Raw genomic sequence first — 23,158 nt, forward strand, 5'->3', positions numbered from 1 at the left:
ACCTCCCACCTCCCACCTCTGCAGCCTTGGCTCCGTTTCTGTCCTTGAGGCCTCTACTTAGCTCCCTTCTGTACCGCTTGGCCTCCATGTTGTCCTCAGTCTTCCCTCGCAACTGGTATATGCAAATTAACCGCCATCTTTTAGCTTCTATAATTGAAACATTGTATCTTTTGGAGCTGTTGCTTCAGGAGCTCAGAGCCAGGCGGCAGGCGGGGAACCTTGGCTTCCTCCATCACTGAAGCAAGCAAGCCTCATGTTCGCGTCAGCTGCCTGGCTGCCAGCCGCCATCTTGGCTGGCAGTTAATTTGCATATCTTGCTGATTAGCCAATGGGAAGGGTAGCGAAGTTACGGTTAATTACCATGTTTCTCTATTATTAGATAGGATAGATTTTTAAAAAGCTAATATCAATTGCCACACAAATTTGCTGAGTAAAATCAGATAAGACAATTTTTATTATTTGAAAGAGACTTCCCTCTGCTGAGTTTTTCACAATGATAATAATCTTTTTAGATGAGCACTATATGTGCTCAGGTGTTGCTAAGCCTTTTGTATACATCCATCTTTTTTCTGGAAATTTGGAATTGAATCCATGTCTACTGGTACCAGTATGACTTGTCCATCATTGTCACACCGAGTTTTCCACTCTGAACTCTGGAGTACAGATGGTGCTCTTGAAGTTGGCTATTTTCCCAGTCTCTAGCACAAAAGCAAGAGGCATTGGGTATGTGTGTATTCCATGTCACAGGAAATCTCAAGCATCTTTCTAGTCTTTTAAGATTTGCTGGATCCCTCTGCTTGCCATGCAGAAATTGTAAGTGCTCTGAGGATGGGGGCCATGTTTCTGTCCTTCACCTCTTTTCCTTGCTATATAACAGGCTTTGAGTGTTTGCAGGTAGGATGGAAAGGTGGAAGGAAGGAGGGAAAGGAAGAATGAAAGAAAGGCTGGAACAATGAATGGAAGGTGGATGAATGAAAAGAAAGAAGGAAGGAAGAAACAGAAACTTTTCATTTTGGTATTTCTTCTTTGCATTATTAGTAGTTATATTTTTATCATTTTTGAATGAATGTATTTTTGGAGATCTGGGCATTAGCATATCTCAAATTTGGGAGGACTCATAAAAACAAAGCCACACAAATAAATACCAGTTGGGAGAGGGTGAGGATGTTATGAATTACAGTAAAATCTGAATTATTAAAATTTTAAAACAAAGTTTTGATATTTTTAATCATCATATAATTATCAGCACAAATTAATAGCTAACAAAACACTTCTAGGAAGACTTCTTCAAGAAAACTGCATTAATGAGCAGATTTTAAATTTCAAATACTGTTAAGTATTTGTAATTTGTTTTATTACCTTGATTATTTCCTGTGTGGTGGTTGCTGACAATTACCTGTAAATAGCCATGTTTAGAGGTGGGCTAAGTTTCAGCTTTAGTGATCTTTTGTATGTACTAAATTCTTGTGGCCTTTAGCATAGACATTCTCAGCTCTGTTGTATTATGTTTTATATTATTGACTTATTTTCTGGTTCTTTTGTGAATGGATTTTTATTTCCCCTAATAATTATACAGTTTATAACACTTTCAGGGCCACACCTCTTCCTTTATATTTCACACATGGACTATATACAGCCTAGCAAAACATTAGATTCAGAGTAGTGCTGTTGAACAAATATTGAATACATTTAGCTGTCTCTTATTTATACAATTATTTTATTAACTACTGTATGTTTAAAAAAGGTAAAATAAAAGAAAATTTTTTAGTCCATTCCCTATCTCAATGATCATGAACTCTACATGTGGCTGTTTCAATATCTGTCCAAGTCTCTAGAGAAAGAGGCCCATGTGCTTGTAAATTTCAGGTTATTGAGGTTCTACCGCATTTCTTTTATTCCCGGTCAGTTGGTGTAAATTTGGCTGGGTAGCAGATGTGACCTGGGGAAGCAACATCAGTGCTAAAGGAAGCAGAGTCTCCGCAGGGCTGGTTGAAACAGGCTGTGCACATGTGCAATTTATCTAGGCTGGGCCAGCACACAGAGGTGCGGTGATTGACATCCCCAAGTGCATCCTGTAAAGTTTGGAAACTGAAACTCCCTTCTGGGCCTTCTACAAACTATTAACCCTGGGAAACAGACCTCCCTCCTAGAGTGGGAAGAATGTCTTTAGCACTTAAGATCCTTTCCATGGGGTCTCCATGGTTCCAGTTCCATTGGCCCTTCAATTCATTCTCCAAGCTGATGAAAAGTGGCAAGAGAGGCTGTTGTTTACCTAAGTGTGGAGCAGAAACAAAAGAACGGGGCCTCTGAGGCTGTGTCCACACTTAGCAGTGCATTCTGGGACTGGGAATCCTGGGAAAGCATGGCCCTTTGCTACAGATTGAAGAGTTCCAAACAGACTGATTCTTCTCACCATGTCTAACAAGGTTCTTGTAACAATGGGGCCCACCCCTTGGGATTTAAGATGCAGTCCCTGAAATCATGCTTTGAGGCTCCTCCACCTGCTCTCTGATGGTTTCTAGGTTGTCCCACTATAGAAAGACTATAGAGTGACAGGTCCTCAACCTTGTGGTGCAGACCTTAAACCTACTGTAGAGATTTCTTACACTGTATGTCCTGTCTTAGAGTTGTGTTGTCCCCATCAGCAGTGGTGACAAAGAAACTAGATGGGATGTATGAGTTAGGAGGTCCCACTGTCCCTTTACCTTCCTGTACTGGTAATGCTCAGGTGAGAGAATTGTGTCGGCTAGCCAGCCACAATATTTTAATGTCTTCCCCTCCTCTGGGGTGGATGGCTTGACTGCCCTCAGGACATGTGTTAATGAAATAGTGCTGATACATGTTACTTATTGAGTACTTTCTAGTGACAGATACAATGGTTAGGGCCTCCTGCACATTATTTCACTGAGACTTCTCAACAGTGGACCATACTAACCCTCATTTTACAGATGAGATCATTGTGGCTTAGGGAAGAAGGTCAAGCCATTGGCAAGATCATATTGGCAGAGCCAGGATTCAAACTTAATATTCCTGGCTCCACAGTACTCTTTTGCCCCTGTTCAAGAAAATGCCCAGGGGACTTGGTACACTGGTGTCATGTAAACAGCACAGCACCAGGAATAGACAGACCTTGCCCCAATCTTGATTCCTCCTCTTAATGGATGAACTACTTTACAAAGACTGCTTAACTTCTCTGGGCCTGTTTCCTCATTAGTGGGATGATCTGTGAAGATTTTTCTAATGGAATATTCCATGTTGCTTCCAGCTAGCCTCTTTTAGTGAGGAGTGAATCTGATGCATTATATCAAACTTCATATTAGAGTTTCACTCACTCATTTATTCATTCAGCGAAGCTTTACTGCACACCTCCTATGAGCCAGGGCCAGGATAGGGTGGTGCATAATTTCAGACATAGGCTCTATCTTTTTTAGACCACTGAAATGAAGTGAAAACAGACTCTTTGGGATAACATCAAAAAGGTGCTTCTTTTTAAAGTAAACTTAAAAGACTTAGCTCTTCCCTCAGGGAGCTTACAGGGTGTTGCTGTAGTCAAGATATTAGCTAAAAATCCTGTAGCATATTTGTGTCAAGCATTATTATTATTATCATCATCATCATTATCCTCATGAGTACCATCAAATTTATTGTTACACGGTCTTATTATTGGGAGCTATATTGCTCACAGCACAGGACTAGCTGCATCTGTCAGTTACTGCCTTTTTGAGCAGTACAACCTTTCTGAGCTGACAACTGGCTCTGACCTGCTTTTAAGCAGCATCACTTTGTTCTCCAATGGGTGAAAATATTAGTGCACTTATTTGAAAAAAAACACATTTTTTTAAAAATATATTTTATTGATTTTTTACAGAGAGGAAGGGAGAGGGATAGAGAGTTAGAAACATGAAAGGATCTATGCACCCCTATGTTCATAGCAGCACAATTCACCATAGCTAAGATTTGGAAACAGCCTAAGTGCCCATCAGTAGATGAATGGATTAGAAAACTGTGGTACATCTACACGATGGAATACTATGCTGCTGTAAAAAAGAAGGAACTCTTACCATTTGCAACAGCATGGATGGAACTGGAGAGCATTATGCTAAGTGAAATAAGCCAGTCAATGAAGGAAAAATACCACATGATCTCACTCATTCATGGATAATAAAGACCATTATAAACTTTTGAACAATAATAGATACAGAGGCAGAGCTGCCTCAAACTGATTGTCAAACTGCAGCGGGAAGGCCAGGGAGGGAACCTGGGACCCTTCAGTCCACAGGCCGACGCTCTATCCACTGAGCCAAACCGGTTCGGCCACATTTATTTTTATGTATGGAAAAATGACTTTTCCCTGATTCTTGCTTTTTGGCCAGATTTTAAAAGCTGAACTTAAGAGGTTTGAGACATGGGGGGAAAAAAAAACACCTGTTACAATTCTTTAGCATGTTCTCCAATCTCAGATTCACTTGCAAGATGTGTCTCCCAACTTTACCCTTATAACTGCTCTTTTTTAAAAAAACAAATCCTTGTCTTGAGTAGATAAAAAGAGGATGGGATGAATTTCACTGCAAATTAATGAAACCTTGATTTGCACATAAAAAGGGTAAATTGATATGAGAGAAGTAAAGGGAAATTTGGCAACTTTCCAGCTTGTTTAGTGTGAGAAGGAAGAAATGCAAATTTACTACCTGAATCTTCAGAAGGGCTTTCTGCTTTATTGCATCTCAGGCCCGTGGTCCTTAACCCGGCTATTCTAGTAGTGGGAAAGTCATAGATGTCTAAGCCAAACTGCCCAGGTTTCAGTCTTCTCTCCACCATTTAGTCACCATGTAACCTCACACAAGTGCCCCAACCTCAATCTTTTATCTGTAAAAAAGAGCTATCAGATTGTGAAAATTAGATAATAGATGTTTAAAATACTAAGTTCAGTGCCTGGTGCTTTGCTATTACTCTTCTAAGAATGGAATTTATCTCACTTTGCAATTCTGCTTCAGGAGCAAGTTTTGTATATGTATTTCCTGTCATATCTGGCTCCAGGAAATGTGTGTGCTAAGGTTTGTGCTGAATGTGCACATGTCCTAAACACCACCAGCAACCTCTTTGAGGGAGGGAGTGAGTGAGTGAGTGGCCAACGATCCTGGCTTGCTTGGGACTGAGAGGTTTCCTGGGATGTGGGATGTTTAGTGCTAAAACTAGAAAAGTTCCAGGCAGACCAGGATGAGTTGGTGACCCCCAAATTGACAAAACCCTCACAAGTTTTCTAGATGAAAAGGACAGACATGATACTGAAGCTGACTCCATCAAGAGCTACCCACCTGGGCAAGGTCAGTGGCATCTATTGAACTAGAGACCAGTGGCTACTTTTCCTCAACACTAAATTTAAACAAAAAGAGGAAGAGGTCTAATTCACTACCCCTAAGCTATCTGCACTTAATAGGGGACATTTTGAATTTTCTTCATGTAAAGCAGTGGCTTTCAACCCTGACTGCCGGTGAGAATCACTCAAGGAAATTAAACAAATACAGCTGCCTGGGGTTCATTGCCAAAAATTCTGAGCATTGGTATCTTTTAATAAGGTCTTTAGGTGATTCTAATGCAGCCTAGTTGAGAACCACTAACCTATATTCCAGCTTGGAGTCGACAGCAAGTGCAAAATGATTTGTATTTTCCTAACTGGCAGATCCAAACTGTCCTGACCTGAGTGTCTGCTGCGATGACTTAATCGGTTAGTAACATGTGCGATGTTTATTTGAGTTGATTGGCCCATGCTGGGATTTCCAGTTGAAGAAAATGCAAACAGATGATTGAGTACTGTTTTTATTTCCCCCCTTTTCTTTTGTGAGGTCAACATACTTACTGGTATACTACCTCGCTCAAAGTAATAGTGGCTTTAAAGCTTGAGAAAATTCAAAGCTTAATTTGGGTGGAGGGGGAACAGGGGTTGTGTCTGATGAGAAAAAAATAGACCCTCTCTCTTGTATCAATTTGCTGGAGTCAGGAAAGAGCTGAGCACCCTCCTTCTGGTATCTGGGTGGGGACAGCTGCTTCTCTGGGCTGTTCAGAGTAAGTCTGAGTGAGCTTCAGGCTGGGCTGGCCTCTGTCCAGGTGAGTGTGAGTGGTACTTATAGGCTTTGGGAGGAGTCTAGGTAAAAGCTCCTTTCAGTGTCCTCAACCAAGGGGCAAGCTCTAGCTGCACTACCAGCCAGGTATCCAGAGGAAGCAAGCTTCAAAAATTGTACAGATGTTATTCAGTGCTAAAAAGAAATGAGCCCTGGCCAGTGTGACTCAGTAGTTAGAGGGTTGACCTGCGAACTGAAGGGTCACAGGTTCTCTTCCCAGTCAAGGGCATGTACCTGGGTTGCAAGTTTGATCCTGGCCCCAGTTAGGGCACATGCCGAGGGGAGGCAACTAATGGATCTGTCTCTCTCACATTGATGTTTCTCTCTTTCTCTTCATCCCTCCCTTCCATCCACTCTCTCTAAAAATCAATGGAAAAAATATCCTCAGGTGAGGATTAACAAAAAACCCCACAAAAATAAATAAATAAAATAGGGAGTTATTTAAAAAGTAATAATAAAAAATGAGCTATGAAACCGTGAAATTCATGGAGGAACTTTAATGCATATGACTAAGTGAAAGCTGTCAAACTGAAAAGCCTCCATACTTTATGAGTCCGACTACATAAATATCTGGAAAAAGCCAAATGAGGAAGAATGATAGAAAGATTAGTGGTTGCCAGGGGCTAGCAAGGAGGGAAGGATGAATAAGCCAGACACAGAAGATTTTTAGGGCAGTAAAACTATTCTGTGTACCCTAATGATGGATACATGTTATTATACATTTGTTAAAACCCAGAGGATGTCCAACACCAAGAGTGAACTGTAATGTAAACTGTGGACTTTGGGTGATAATGATGTGTCAGGGTAGGTTCATCAGCTATACCAGATGTCCCACTCAATTGGGGGATGTTGATAGTAGGGGTGGTAGTATTTGTGTGGGGATAGGAAGTATATGCTAACTCCCTGTACTTTTTGTTCAGTTTTGCTGTGGAGCTAAAACTGCTCTAAAAATAGTCTATTAAAAATTGTACTGGCAATAATGTGTATAAATGCTACAGTAGAATAATTTTTTCTGGGATCTCATGTTTTAAAGACAAAGCAGATATGAACATATGAAGTGAGGAAGTAAAGAAATACCTTATTTGCTTTTTTCTCCTGCTCTTTTTTATTTATTGAAGGATTTTAGAGAGAGAGAGAAAGACATAACACAGAAACATCAATTTCATTATTTATGCATTATTTCTGTTGTTCCATTATTTATGCGTTCATTGGTTACTTCTTGTATGTGCCATGACTGGAGATCGAACCCACAACCTTGGCATATTGGGATGACACTCTCACCAATTGAGCTACCTAGCCAGGGCCTCAAAGAACTCTTTAACTGTTCACAGAATGTTAGAATTTTGCCTGGTAAAAAAGGGGTGAAATGCAGGCTGGGTGAATCCCCTCTCCACATGGCTGTGGGGGCTTTTGATGTGAATCTGAAGCTTTGTTCTTACTACTGGGGTTTTTCTGTGAGATAAACAGGGCCCGTCCTCCAAACCCATCTTTCCCCAAGGTCAACATTGACAGCTCAGCCGTGGACTTCCTTCCTTCCAGTCCTCACATCCCATGTGATACTGAAGCCTTACAGGACATCCTTGATCCTAATCCTAAGACCTGTGAGCTGCACAAGGAGGGAGAGGGGTCATATTCAGCCTCTGTGCTCTACAAAGGTATATTAGTTAAACTAAGAAATGGGATCAGGTTCAAAGTTCATCACCTGTTCATAAGTAGTACTGATCCCTTTAATAACCCACTAACTCCGTAAGATACCATAAATGGAAGTAATGTTTTAAAATGTGAATTTCTATATACTATTGATGATGCAAAATTTTATTTCTTATTATGAAGATAATAAATGTTTATGGTATTAGCAAAAGAAGGAGAAGGAAAACATCTACCACTTCAGAGATAACTCTTGTTAATGGTTTGTTGTATATCACCTCCAAAGGACACTGAGAGAATCCAGTGGAAACATCTGTGTAATTGCGCCATCATTAATGTCTCTATCCCCACCTCAAAAAGCTGTAAAGAGCACAGTTAATTTTACTTGATCACTGGCCCCTTAGGAATCTTGGCAAATGTATAACTTGTAGGCAAGTATATCCCATCCAACTCACAACCCACTTTTCAGTGGGAAACAAATGGTTGAGGTGTAGTGATTTTTTAAATCCTGCTAAAAGAACTTTATGTCTCTTCACCACTAAATTATGGCACCTTATCTCACAGTTAATAGCATCTAATGGCTGTATCTCCAGGTAATGTAATCCCTCTGGACATGCAAAGTATGCAAAGCCCATGTTTTAGAACAAAAGGGTATTTTTCTCTCGCCAGTAAATAAAAGGATTTTTTAGCTATAAAAGGACAAAGGGTTTTAAAATTATTCCACTGGGCAAGGTTTTCTAGATTTTTTTTTGGTGGGGGGGCACTTGGCCTTGGAGCTAGCCCAGCACCTTCAGTCTCCTTCCATTTTTGTAGCAGCGTAAAGAATTTGCTGAATGAGACTATAGTCACTCCATGGTGTGATGATTAAATCCCAGGGTCGTCTCAGTATAAAGGCAGCTGCAACCAGCCGTGTAGAAGTGTTGTCAGCAGACCACTGATCAGTGTGTAGAACTAAAGACATTCCTTTTCCTTTAAATATCTTCACTGCCCTCTCAAGGTTATATGTTTTTCTTTTTGAGGAAAAACATTTACTTTTTAACACTAATTGTAGCAAGAAGGGCAAAACTTCACTAAGAAATTGTCAAAGATGTTTAACCTAACTAAGGTATTGTTGCAGCATTTTCCAGGTTTAAATGGCTCTGTAACACCAGGTCTCCCTTTTTTATTTTCTCTATATGCTTCATAGCCCTGAAACCCAAGAGTGCCGTTGTCTACTGTAGTTGCTCTATTGCAAGAAGAAATGGTCCACTCCCTGGTCCCGTTCCCTTCTTAAGATATTGCTATTGCCAGAGACAGAGGATAAAGTTATATGAATAATTGAGAACAGTTTGCCTCGAAGTGTGTATTGAGGAATCGGCACAATGTCAGTGCTTTAAGTCAATTGTCAACAACAAAATCAACAGCAACCACTTGTGACATCCCAGTTACTCTTCTAAATACCTAGGCACATTTAGTCGCTTCATCCTGACAGTAACCCCAGGGGGTGGAGGTCATTACTGTCCCTATGTTGCAGATGATGACAGAATGGCACACAAAGGTAAATAGCTGAGCCAGAATTTGAATATGAACAATTTGACTTGAGAGCCTGCCCTCTGAACCTAATTAAATGGATACGAGGACCCTGAAAGATTGGTGTCTCCATTTTACAGATGAGAAGTTGGGGCTCAGAAAGATGAACATCTTTGCAAGAACTTCTCACACCTGGGAAGTAGCAGAGTTTGGTTTAAAATCCTTATTCCAAAGTCTTCCCACGTTTCTCATATTGTAACGTCTTCCTTTGTATTCAGGGCTTTATTCACATCGGAGAGAGCTTATAATTGGCCAATAGACAGAGGCTTAATTGGCCTATGACATATTTTTCTGGATTCTTTCTGTACAGGAAGCTACCTGTTTAGATTGTACTCTTCATTCATGTAAATACCACAATATGAACTGCATCTCTTTCTATATAAATAGCTGTAGGATTAAGCTTCCCAGTTTATTCCTGCCTCAAGGACTATGGTTGCTGTCCCTCTGCCTGGAATGCTTTGAACTGAGATCTTGACTTGGCTGACTCATTCATCTCAGGTGTAAGCTCAGAGGTCATCACCTCAGGGGGCTGACCCTGACTACCTGTACTGGTTTCCTAAGGCTCCAATAACAATGACCACAAACTGGGTGGCTTAAAACAATAGAAATGTATTATTCTCTCATAGTTCTGGAGGCCAGAAGTCCAACATTGAGGTGTTGGTAGGGCCATGCTGCCTCTGAAGGCTCTAGAGGGGAAACCTTTCCCTGCCTCTTTTAATTTCTGGTAGCTTCATGCATTCTTTAGCGTGTGGCAGCATAACTCCCATTTTTGCCTCTCTCTGTGACTCCTCTTCTAAGAATACTTGTTATTGGATTTAGGGCCCACGTGGATAATTCAGGATGATCTCATCTCAAGATGCTTAATATATATGCAAGACTATTTCTCCAAATAAGGTCACATCTAAAGGTTCTGGGTGGACATATCTTTGGCGGGGGGGTGCCATTATACCCTACTCTAGGTAAACTACATTATAGATAAAGCAGTCTTTGCTGCAGTCACACTCTGACATCATCACCCAGTTCATTTTTTTCTGAGCCCTTGCCCTTATTTGATGCATCTTGTTCTTTAATCTGCCTACTCTTCTTTGTTACCTGTCTCCAGCTTCATGAGTGTCACTTCTGTGTCCTTGGTGCCTGCACCAATGCTTAGTATAGTGTAAAAATCACCAAATAATTACTGAATGAATAATACCATTGGACAAGTGTGCTGTCAACTTGGCTCCTTTCAACAATCCATAGGATTTTTAAAATATTAGTTTATGTTATTTGAATTTCAGTTACATGTTTTTCGAAATGTAAGTATATTATGGAGCATGTATTTAACACAATGAATAAATATATTCGGCCATTTGAATGTAACAATTGCTAACTGGTCTTCCTGGTTCATTTAGCTTTTACTTTACCCCAGGAACAATCCTCAGCAGAATATTTCTTTCTCCCCTAGGCTCCGATCACCTCCGGGAGAAAGATGGCCTGTGGGCTGTCTTGGTCTGGCTCTCCATTATCGCTGCCCGGAAGCAGAGTGTAGAGGAAATTGTTCGAGATCACTGGGCCAAATTTGGCCGCCACTACTATTGCAGGTGAGAAGGGTAAAGGTCTCTGTGTGGACACTGGGAACTACTCTTAGAGAAGGTTTCTAAAACTGGTGGCCTAGGACCTAAAGAAGGAGGCATCTTTGAGGAAGATCTGAGGAACACAGAGGATAAAGCTGGATAACCCCTGAGAGGTGGTTGGGGTGGAGTCAAGGACTACCAAACTGGAGGGTTCAGATTTCCTCTCTCCCAGTGCCATCCCTCTGTAATCTTTCCATCAGTGCCTATAAGGTGGGCAGTCATCTCGAGAGGGAATCTGAACTGCAGAGCCTTGGAAAGTTCTTTGGTACTCATAAGTTGTACAGTCAAACCAAGGGCTTTTCTTGTTGGCTCTCCACCCATAATTATCAAGAAAGGGGGAGGGGGGCACGCAGACAGAAGCCGTGACAGGGCAGGGTGCTTTTGTAATCCTCTCCCTACCTTTGTCTTATCTCCCACTAATAGTCCAAATCATGTCTGAGATGCCTGAGTGGCGCCCTCTGTAGGGGCCACATGATTCGGAAGTCCTAGATTTTGCTAAAGTTTTATCCCCATAAAAGGAGGTACAGAAAAAGGAAATATTACCCTGGGAAGGAGGAAGGGAAAAGGTCAGTGGCTAAAAGCTTTGGGTTGGGGGTCTCTACCACTTTTCTGTTGTTGAAGTAAGTGAGGGGACGGTCTTCTCGCTGTGTGGTTGCCTGCTAAATGTGTGTCCCTAGTACTCAGCCATGGTTCAGAGGAAACTGGTAGGAAAGGGTGTTAGGAAAGAACATGGGGATGGAGCAAGGGAATTCTTGGGTAGTCTTACAGGCTCTCTGTATTAAAAACAGATTGTGGCTCATTGCTTTGCTTATGAATAGTTAATTCCTTTGGATGTTTGATTGTGTTTCAAGAGCTTGAGGGACAGAAAGAAAGCTTTAGACTTCCCTTATAAGGTGATTGTTTCTTCTCTTAAGAGGTCATTTACTTAGATAAATATCAGAGAATAAGGAAGCCTGTGATTGCACTCATTAAAGTGAAAGAAACTACATTGCTCTGACAATGCCATAATATTTTTGGTTCCTGTTTAGTCAACAAGGCTAAGGATGTAAGAGTCTGCAAATCATCTCAAATTATTCATTGTGTCGTAAAATAAGGACTCTCAAGACAGGTGGGAACTTGTTTTACCCCCTAGTATTTTTAACAAGTGCCCCAAAACCCTGCTTCTTGTGGACTTTTTCTTGGCCTACTAAGGAGCTAATTGGCACAGCAAATCCTTCAATTGAGTAAAGCTGTTTTTTAAAAGTCCAACCTGATAAAATATATCATGATTGCTAAACTCTGGCTTAGTGAGATTGCTTTGAGAGGGATGTGTTTCTCATAATTTGTGGAATGATTATCTAGTTTTCTGCCAGTGTTTTGAAGACATGGTGTTATGATAAGTATATATAATATAGTTCACGTTTTTGTGGCCAAGAGCTTACGTGATAATTACCTTTTTCATAACAAATACCATATTAGAGAATATAAAGCAATGGAGATTTGAATTCTTGTTGGACACTGTTTTATGTTTTAGGTTCTGTCCAAAAGATCATAGAGATAAAGACAGAGGGAGGAAAGGTAGAATGAAAGGTGAACATTTCCTTCAGCCTCCAGCTAATGCAGATTGAAAGGTGCTTGTGAAATAAGATGGTTTCTAGCCTGTTTTCTTAGTGGGGAGGAGATAATCAAACAATTTTGGTTTCATCAATACTGAGTCTGAAGTTGTATCAGAGAACCCAAATTATTTTCCTTATGTGAATTGACCCCAGAAGTTCTTCATTTAAAGGTTTCTTCCCTGGAATATGTGTTAGTGGTGGGGTAGTCAGAGGGGGTTGTAGTCAGAGGGGAAGGACCTGCTTGTGTATGACGATGAGCATCTGGGCTGGCTGGTCTGATGACTTCAGCCATAGACTGACTTGATCTGTTATAATGTTAGTGGATTTTCTCAATTTCTGAATCACTTTCAATGCCTCTTTATCTCCTAAGAGATTCTCTTAGCCCAGTGGTCGGCAAACTGTGGCTCGTGAGCCACATGCAGCTCTGTGGCCCCTTGAGTGTGGCTCTTCCACAAAATACCACGTGCGGGCGCGCATGTACAGTGCGATTGAAACTTCGTGGCCCATGCGCAGAAGTCGGTATTTTGTGTAAGAGCCACACTCAAGGGGCCAAAGAGCTGCATGTGGCTCGCAAGCCGCAGTTTGCCGACCACTGAAGACTTAGCCCATCATCTCACCCCTTTCTGCTCAGTCTTTTACCTTCCCCAAAAGACTATCTTTAAGAGAATCTAGGCTCAGAATGCATGCAATGATGAGAAAGAATGTTCTGAGTTCCATACTTTTTTGTTTCTGAGGTTGGGGAAGACACATCTTGTGTTAGGAGGGAGAGAAAAAAAGATATGGTTATAGGTGCAGGGGACCCATTGTAAGACATGGTATCATTTCATGTTCTGAATTTTGGCTACTACCCTGATATTTACTTAAAAATATTGGGTGGAAAAAAGTAGAAACAACCATTCAGATATTCCTTCTTTCATTTCACTCTGAGAATTCACATTTTCCCCTGTGTTACAGGGAGCCCAAATGTGAGGTCCCAATACCACCACTTGAGCATAGCTGCCCATCGAAAGGGCTTGCTTCTTAAACAGAACATTCTGGTTGTGCCATCAGATGTTGAGAAAGACTCTACAGTTTCTTTATGGTAGTGACTAAGAATAAAAGTAATTAGCAGTTTAAGCACTGGTGTCTGGCACTGTGCCAACTACTTGGTATCCATTACCATATTTAACTCTCATAACAAGAAATGAGGTTGGTGTTATTTTTAGACATTTTTTTGCCTAATCATGTTTCAGCCCCATTGTTACATTTGATGAATGAGTACTTTTGGCTAAGAGGACTTTTTTCTTTTTTTTTTTTTAATGGAAAAATGGTGATATTTCTTCCAAGTTTCTAGGAGACTTTTATGGTATGTTGAACTCCCACTTTCTCTCTTTACCTCCCTTGATTCATCTCTCTCCTTCCTCCCTCCCCTTCCTCCCATCTTTTATTCCACTACTCACAAAGCACTTACTACTTATCAGAAGCAGCCGAGAGCAAAACAGGTAAGGACTCTGCCCTCCAGGAGCTTACAGTTTTTGTGGGCAAAGACAGACAAGAAATAATAAACAAACAATCAAGGTAAATACAAATTGGGATAACTACTAAAGAAAAGTGAAAGGGTGATGAGAGAGGGGGGGATATAGAGGGAAGCTATCTCAGATGGACCTTCAGAGAAGGTTACTTTCTGGAGGTGACACTAAGTTTGAAAACTGAAGGAGAGAATGCTAGGTAATTTGAGTAGCTGGGGGAAGAATATACTAGGTAGAGGGAACGGACAGCAAGAGCAAAGGCCCAGAGACAGCGAAGAGTGCAGTGTCTCTGAGAATGGAGAGAAGGCCAGTGTGGTTACAGCATAAAGAAGAGGGAGAAAGTAGGACAGTCACAGTCAGGAGGTGGGCAGGGTCACATTCCCTTATAGACTATGGCTAGGGTTTTGAGTCTTGTTCTCAATGTGATGGGCACTTTTGGAGGAATTTAAAGGAATGGAGTGACATGGCGATTTTTATACCACCACTCTGACTGCTGTGTGGAGAATGGATTGTAAGAGCCAGGTGGAAGAGGGGAGATTAGTTTGGAGGTACTTTTCTGTGTGGTTTTTCCTTGAAAATAAAACCAATCATGAGATGACCATAAGAGGTTCACTTAATTGCTCGTTCTCGAATTAAGTTTGTGTTCATCCTGTGTCCTGCCCTCCCTCACCAGGTTTGACTATGAGGGGCTAGAGCCCAAGGCGACATATTACATCATGAGGGACTTGGAGGCCCTGGTCACAGACAAGTCCTTCATCGGCCAGCAGTTTGCTGTGGGGAGCCATGTCTACAGTGTGGCAAAGACAGACAGCTTTGAGTATGTGGACCCTGTGGATGGCACTGTGACCAAGAAACAGGTACTTGCTAAGAAATCATCAAAACAAAAATCATCAAAATATCAGGCAGAGCCAGATGCCAAAATGTCCTAGTGTTTAGGGATGATGTACTCTGAGCCCTTCATTTTATAGATGAGAGCCCTGTAGCCAGGAGAGGGAAAAGCCCTTGGTGAAGGCTACCTACCTAGTGAGTGGCAAAGATTAGATTAGAGCATGGGGCCCTGAATTTCTGTCTGGTATTCTTTCTACTTGGTAACTAATGGGCCAAAATCTCAAACGGGTAATAGACCCAACACTTCTTTATGAAATGTTTGTACCTGCAGGCTCTCTATGTGGTGGCCATTTCTGGTGATGAGCTCAGTTAAGTTTCCAGGAGCAAAAGATCCTTTTCCTTGGGACCCCCAGGTGCAAGAATGTTTCCCCTTTTATGATCTTTTGTCATTGAGGAATGAGAGGAGCTTAGCCAGATGGGTTTGTTACTCCTGGTAGGGGAAGAAACAGAAAATTTGCCACACCAAACCCCAAAGAGAGATTTATGGTTGAGAATTATTGATGGTTGAGAATTATTATCACCATAGGTAAGTGGTGGAATTAAGCACAACTTCTGTTATGGTCTCATCTTTGTGAATTGTGTAAGAAAAGTTGAAAGCTATTACCATTATTTTCTTCTCAGTTTCGTTTGTTTATTGTCTGTGGTAAATATTGACTGCTTACAGTAAATTTTAACATTTACAGTCTAAATAAGATACTCTGAGTAACATTAAGAGAAGTTCCACTCTAAAATCCCCAAATTCTTATCTTCTTATACATTCTTCATCAAGTATAGATGACAAAATAAATCAGAAGCTGTAAAGTTTAGGGGACTAAATATAATAATATTTAAGTATTAATGCTATTTTAAATATAATAGTATTAAAGTAGTAATGCTATTTTTATCTTGGCCAATATTTCATTCATATTTGTTCCTCTAGGTTATCCTGACTTGCAAATGTTCCAAAATTCAATGTCATCCTGTTACTCTCTTGGTATTCTCTCTCTGGTCTGCTTCGTTTTATGGTGATTTTTCATCTCTATCAAAATGTCAATCTTTCATCCTTAGAAGGCCTCTTATGGCCAGACAAAAGGATTACAGTCTTACTTTGGAAAGGTCTAAGGTAGTGAAGAAAATGGTGGTTACGAAGTTTAAAGACCCAGAATTGAATTCTACCCCTGCCAGTTACTAGTGTCTGACTTTGGCAAAGTTGCTTGATTTTTTTGAGCCACAGTTTCTTCCTAATCTGTAAAATATCTGGCTCAGAATTGTTTTAGAAATGGAATGAAATAAACTATGCAAAAGCTCATAGCTATCCTTGACACAGGGAGTACACAGTACATTTTTTGTAGTTATGTTTTGTTTCACTCCAGGATGCTTTCTTGACTGGCTTGAATTCTCTCCAAAATAATACCAGTGATTCCCTGGAAATGTGCAGCCAGGAACTCAGCACATGGCGTCTTGGAGCCTCTATGCTTTGGATAAGTCCTTTCCAGTTTTGTACCATATTCCCACTTGCATTTTACATAAGGACCTTGGGGCTTTTTCTTCTCAAAGCCAGGGCTCATTTTGTTGTTACTGTAAAATTTAAGAGTTGTAAACTACATGCTTTCTAAAGTATCTTTGGATGGTTTCCATTCCCCCATGAGGAAGGCTTGCACACCATCCCTTGAAGGGATCATCTAGTCAATGCTGGTTCTGGATTTTATCTGCTCATATAAAGCTTGTCTGTTGAGCTCATTTGTTTTGCTCTTAAATCCACTAATACTCGACCATTTTCTTCTTCAGTGCACTTAGCATTTGGATACTTTTCCCCTAGCTTTTCTTTAATTGTTCACATCAGGCTAATTGCTCAGTGAAGTCTCAAGTTTGGACATTTATTTATTCCATATCCCCTCCCCTCTAACCCTGAATACTGGTTTCCATTTACACTCTGGAATTTATTGGTATTTTTTCTTTCCACACTCTTTCATCTGAGCTCAGATGTGGCCATAAATAGATAAGTGCTACCAGAACCTGCTCTCGGGAGCTGCTCTGAGACAGAAGGAAGGTTGTTCATCTTTCCAGATTCCAGGATCCATGTGACATCTTCATTAGCTAGTGGCCCTGAGTCACACTGGAGCTTCTTCACAGGTCCGGATTTGGCCCAGTAAGGGTTATGAGAGGCCACTAACACTCAGTGGCGTCCCATGGTCAGTAAGTCACAGGTGGTTCTTTCACCACAATTGGCCCCATTGGTTTAGAGGGGGAATTCCTGCATTGTGCAGCTGTTGCTAAACTTCCACAATGGAGGCCCACATCTCAGCATTCTTGGGATGGCAGTAATTGTCAACATTTAATTCCAGGGACAGTTGAGTCTAGGGCACACTTTATGCACCACTGTTGCAAAATAAACTACTCCTAAAAGATATATTTGAATTTAAACAAACTAGCATTATTTTAATATAGTCATAAGGTATGTTGGTACATTTATTCAATAGGTATTTCTTGAGAGACTACCCAATGCATAATATTAGTGTGTTGTTGTTTTTTATGGTGCAATTTTTAAAATACAAGTATATAACAGCTTTATTGAGATATAATTCACCTACCATATAATTCATCCATTTAAAGTGTACAGTTCAATGGTTTGTGGTATATTTATAGAGTATATTCACTGCTGTCAATTTTAGAATATTTTCATCACTTCAGAAAGAAACCTTGTCCTCTGTAGCTGTCCTCTCCCAACCCCTGACAACCATCTACTTTCTGTCTCTATGGATTTTCCTGTTCTACACATTTCCCATAAATGGAATCATACAATATGTGCTCCTTTGTGACTAGCTATTTTGGCTCAGCATAATGTTTTCAGGATCCATATATATATACCTATATATTCACATTGCACTAAATATCAATACTTCATTCCTGTTTATTACCAAGTAATATTTCCTTGAGTAGCTATACCACATTTTGTTTATTTACTCATCAGTTGATAGATGTTTGGATTGTTTACTCTTTGGGGCTAGCCTATATAATAAAAGGCTAATATGCAAATCGACTGAACTGGAACAACCAGTTGCTATGACATGCACTGACCACCAGGGGGCAGATGCTCAATGCAGGAGCTGCCCCCTGGTGGTCAGTGCACTCCCACAGGGGGAGCGCCGCTCAGCCAGAAGCCCTGAGCCAGGCTCACGGCTGGCGAGTGCAGCGGCAGTGACGGGAGCCTCTCCCATCTCCACAGCAGCACTAAGGATGTCCGACTGCCAGCTTAGGCCCAGGAGGACCAGGCCTAAGCTGTCAGTTGGACATCCCCTGAGGGCTCCCGGACTGTGAGAGGGTGCAGGCTGGGCTGAGGAACCCCCTTTGCACCAGGCCTCTAGTTATGAATAATACTGTGTGAATATTCATGTAAAGTTTTTGTGCAGACATAGTTTTTCAGTTCTCTTGGATATACATCTGCAAGTGGAATTACTGGTCAAATGGTAACTCTTTGTTTAATCTTTAAAGAAACTGCCATATGGTCTTCTGAGCAATTGTACCATTTTACATTTTCACCAGCAGTATATGAGATCCCAATTTCTGCACACTTTCTCCAGCCCTTGTTATTATCTCTCTTTTTTAATATAAAATACTCTAATTTTCAAATAACTTAGTATATTATGGATTATTTTAAAATTAAGATAGAAAGAGATTTAATCTTCACAAAAAGAAACAGAAGTATGCCTCACCTAACAAAACCCAAAGGATGTTAACATATGCATGAACATCTCCATTTGCTGGGAGAGGCAGATGGCTATGGTCTCTCCAGAGTTCTATTGTGTTGGAGTCAGACAGACACAGATTTAAAGTCTAGCTTTGCCACTGCCTAGATTTGTGACTTTGGGCATGTTACTTAACTTCTCTGAACCTCAACCTGGTGGTGGGGGTGGGTGATAGTAGTAATAATTACCATAGAGGGTTATGAAGAACGTTTGAGGGCAAAGTCCCCAGACACAGTAGCTAGTACCCATTTGATGCTTGAGAAATATAAGTTCCTTCCCGCTTTGCAGAATTCTTCACTTGCCTGAATATCAGTTTGCAGAAAAAGTGTGAGTGGTGTTTAAATGTACAGGCTTGAAGTCACAAAGTCTTGGGTTTGAATCTTAGCTCTGCCTCCTCCTTGCTGGATGATCTTAGATATGTCATTCAACCTCCCTGTGCCTTCCTATCCTCATCTGTGAAAATAAGAATAGTGATTGTGGTTACCTCATACAGCCATTGGGAGAATCACGAGATAATACAGATAAAGTCCTGGCACATAATAAACATGAATAAATGGTTAGCTAAACTAAGTTATGACATTGCGGATGAATCACGAGAATTCTCGTGTTTTCTGTTCTAAGGCTTGTGGCCAATCATGAGAATTCTTTAAAAAGATATTAGCTTGTAAGAACATGTAATAAATAACTTCAAAATGCAATGGGTATTTAATTTTAAATCATGCCTTTAACATTTATGTAAAACGTTTTTTGTACTCATTCAATAGAATCTTATCTGGCCACTAGGTAAAGCTAGCAATAAAACTACTGGTCTGCAATGTGTTAAAAGGGGGTCCTTGGGAAAGAAAGATTTTAGTGTTTAATAAAACATATGATAAGAAAAGCATGAAAAAACCATGCAGCCTTGCAGGAGATCATGTAAAGACCTGGGAGGGCCTCTGCCTTCTCTGAGTTATCTGTGAATTTACTTAAAGTCACATTTCTCTGCCTTCCCTATGTCCCCCTCCTCCCCCTCCCCCAACTTCTTCCTACCTCCACTACCACCTACCCCCCTACTTCACTTCAGAAAGGAAAAGTTCTTTTTAAGGCAGCTCAGTCTCCTTTTCGTCCTTGATTCGAGGTTGGAGTCAGGAAACAGACCGTGGAGAAAAAGCTGTTTTACACGTATCTTTAGAGATAAAGAAGAAAAGCTTCTCCGTCCAAAACGAAATTAAAATCCCCATCACCTCCTGTCCACCCCACTGCTGTGGAAATGTTCAGCAAAATCTGTCTTTCCAGTGAGACCCTGTGGGGGTCATTCAAGGAGCAAGAAGGAAACCCCTGAAGTACTCAACCCCTGACATGAATTCCCAGAGACCTATCTGGCCTCACTGTGGCCTGTCTGATCTCATGGAATGTACTATGGCTGCCTCCAAATGTCTGCATTTTTGTGACCTTGGGCATCAAGAGAAAAGTTGATGTGTGCCTTCCATTAAGCAGGACCAAAGAGAGACCCTGATCTAGAAATACCAAATTAATGACGCATAGTTCAACAACTGCACTTTGTCCTTCTGTCGCTCCCATGAAGATATGTCGCTGTTTATTTTCAGGTAAAATCTAGGCACCATGAATGAATGATAATGGTTTCTTTAAACATGAGTAAGAAAAATAAGCCAATAGTTACCTGAGAATAGAGGAGCAGTTTGACCAAATTGTTGACTAATTTAAGAGGTTCCCAATTTTGCCTTGTAAAGAGATGGGAAAGATGAGGGAAGATAAGGTGACTCCCTAAGGCAGTGATGGCGAACCTTTTGAGCTCGAAGTGTCAGCATTTTGAAAAACCCTAACTTAACTCTGGTGCCGTGTCACATATAGAAATTTTTTGATATTTGCAACCATAGTAAAACAAAGATTTATATTTTTGATATTTATTTTATGTATTTAAATGCCATTTAACAAAGAAAAATCAACCAAAAAAATGAGTTCGCGTGTCACCTCTGACACGCGTGTCATAGGTTCACCATCACTGCCCTAAGGCTTAAAGGTAGCTCATTCTTTCTTCCAGGATGAGTTCTTTCTGCAAACATCCAGACTTTCCATGGTGCTAGTCACTCTCTCTTTCCCCCCACCCGTCTATAGCCCAAGGAACATTATCAATTCCCAGATTAGCTCTTACCATCATTCTCCCCATCTCATCCTTGTAGCTTAAATCTCCTGGAATCACCACTCTGTGCCCCATAATTATGAGACTCTCCCAGTTCTGATAGAAGGTGATTCCGATCTGGTGTTGTGAAGGACAATGTGACGATGGCGCTAGCACTTGTCGATGGCATCATATAGCCACTATGGTGCATCAACACAGAACTATGACCTATACTTTGAAAATTAGCTTTCAAATGAGAAAACTTGACATTTCAGGGACAAAATTGAAGCAACCAAGTCTCTTTGACTTGTCCAACTCCTGAATTTCTATTTAATGAGGTCAAAAATCATGACATTCTACCAGTGCTGCAGTCATTTGCAAGTAACAGTTCAGCTGATATTTAAAAACCTGATGTAAATAAATGCATACCAGTTAGCTGATGTGGAAAACCAAATCCAATTTGATTATGTCAGGCTAACTCTGAGCTTATTAACACTCCTTCAAGTTATGCAGGTCATGTGGAAAGATTTTGATGTTGTCCTCAACCTGGAAAAAAGAACCATTTGATACTAGTTCAGAGAAAAAGCACACTTTGAAGACTGATTCTAAAGTCAGTGTGCTTGTAGAGTTGTTACTTTAACATGCAGGAAGGTGTCTGCACTTTTTAATTTCAGTATTTAAAAATAATAAAGTTAATTGGTAATCTTGAAATCACATTTTAGTTTGGCATGTGGTGCTTTAATATATACTGTTGTGTAGCCAACCCCTGGTCAACAGATATAGAGAAGTTTACTGAGGCCTCATCTCTGGAGGTGTCAGGTGAAGGCAACTGGAGAAGCTGGGGCTCCAGGAGGATTGCTAACTGGTCAACCTTCAATTTCAACTTTTATCCTAATCAATGAACCAACTGAGAGACTGTCATTAACAATTTATTATTGTCCTGTAATATGCCACTTGCTGGAGAATGGTTTGAGCTATAGAAGTAGAATTTAAAAAATAATTTTAGTCATAGTGATTATCCCACCTACAGACTTTAGTTAAATCTGAAAGTTAGTGCCTACAAATAGTCCTCTTATATTAGTAACAGAAATGTTTAGGGAGTGAGATATTATCATTACATGTATATTGTGATTAAATCTGGGTTAAAAAACTCTTTTTCTGTTGCAAGTTGTGATGTTGAAAAAAATCTCTATAGTAAATACACATTTCTTTCCTATGTTAGTACAATATGGTGAAGGTAGTTGAAGTTTGATTCATTTGTGTCTTAATCTATTCAATGAATATTTACCAAACACTGCTGTATGCTAGTCAGTTTCCTGGGCATTAAGGATACAACAGCACACAGTCTATCAGGGAAGACAAACTGGTATTAAACTTGTAATTGCTATAGAGTTTACAGAGAAAGAACTTATGTGGGAGTGCAATATCAGGGGGAAATAACCAGGACTTAGGGCGCTGGAAAGCTTTCTGTGGGGAGGTGATATTTAAGCTGTACCCTGAAGGATGAGTGGGAGCTGGCTCAGGTGAAACCATCTTATCAGACTACATTCTTATCTTCAATCAAATGTACTTATACCATTGTTCAGCTTTCCAGATAAAGAGCTGGCATTTCTTATAGGCAATAGCATTCTCAATGGGATATTACAATACCTATGATTATGATTCTTAACTTCAGTGCTCATTCTACAATACTGCAGTTGTAAATAAAGATAATTGGGCCTCTTCTTGGTGAGACACCTTGAAAACCATAGATAATTTTTTTTTCTAATAGCTACCTTTCCTGTGATATTTCTATTTGTCTTCCAAGGATCACATATTTGGTGCTTTATAATGACCTGTTGGCTGATTTGAAAATAGAGAGAGGGAAATGCTGTTTCTAATTAGTTGGGAAGTTCTTACTCCCCTGCTTCTGATTCATTGGAGTTATAATAAACTAGAGGCCCAGTGCATGAAATTCATGCGTGGGTAGGGTCCCTAGTGGCTGCTGGCTGCCAGCCGGGGCCTCCCTTCCCTGGGTGCCGGCTGCGGGCCGGGCCTTCCTTCATTCTGCGCTGCCCCCTAGTGGTCCGCGCACGTCATAGTGAGCGATCGAACTCCCAGTCAGTGGAACTCCGGAGGGGACACTTTACATATTAGGCTTTTATATATATAAACCCCCTGTCGGCAGGGTCGATGGGGAGGTTGCGGCGCCACCCCCTGTCACGCACAGAGCAGGGCCAATCAGGGGGTTGGGGGGTTGGCCCCTGTCACACTCAAGGCAGGGTCGATGAGGAGGTTGCGGCGCCACCCCCTGTCACGCACAGAGCAGGGGAGCAGGGGGGGTTGGGGCGCTGCCCCCTGTCACTCACAGAGCAGGGCCCGTCAGGGGGGTTGGG

The 23,158-nt window shown here is 40.9% G+C and overlaps 1 protein-coding gene across 3 annotated transcripts in view; it reads left to right on the plus strand.

Annotated features, from left to right (window-relative positions):
- PGM5 (phosphoglucomutase 5) overlaps positions 1 to 23,158 on the plus strand; it is a 174,716-nt gene that overhangs the window by 112,016 nt on the left and 39,542 nt on the right. For all 3 annotated transcript variants that reach the window (XM_005881229.2, XM_005881228.2, XM_014529202.1), the window contains 2 exons: positions 10,780 to 10,915; positions 14,725 to 14,908. In XM_005881229.2, the coding sequence (XP_005881291.1) occupies positions 10,780 to 10,915; positions 14,725 to 14,908 (320 nt within the window). The remainder of the gene's footprint in view (positions 1 to 10,779; positions 10,916 to 14,724; positions 14,909 to 23,158) is intronic.

This window comes from Myotis brandtii, unplaced genomic scaffold (genome assembly GCF_000412655.1).
Source record: "Myotis brandtii unplaced genomic scaffold, ASM41265v1 scaffold672, whole genome shotgun sequence".
Lineage (NCBI taxonomy): Eukaryota > Metazoa > Chordata > Mammalia > Chiroptera > Vespertilionidae > Myotis > Myotis brandtii.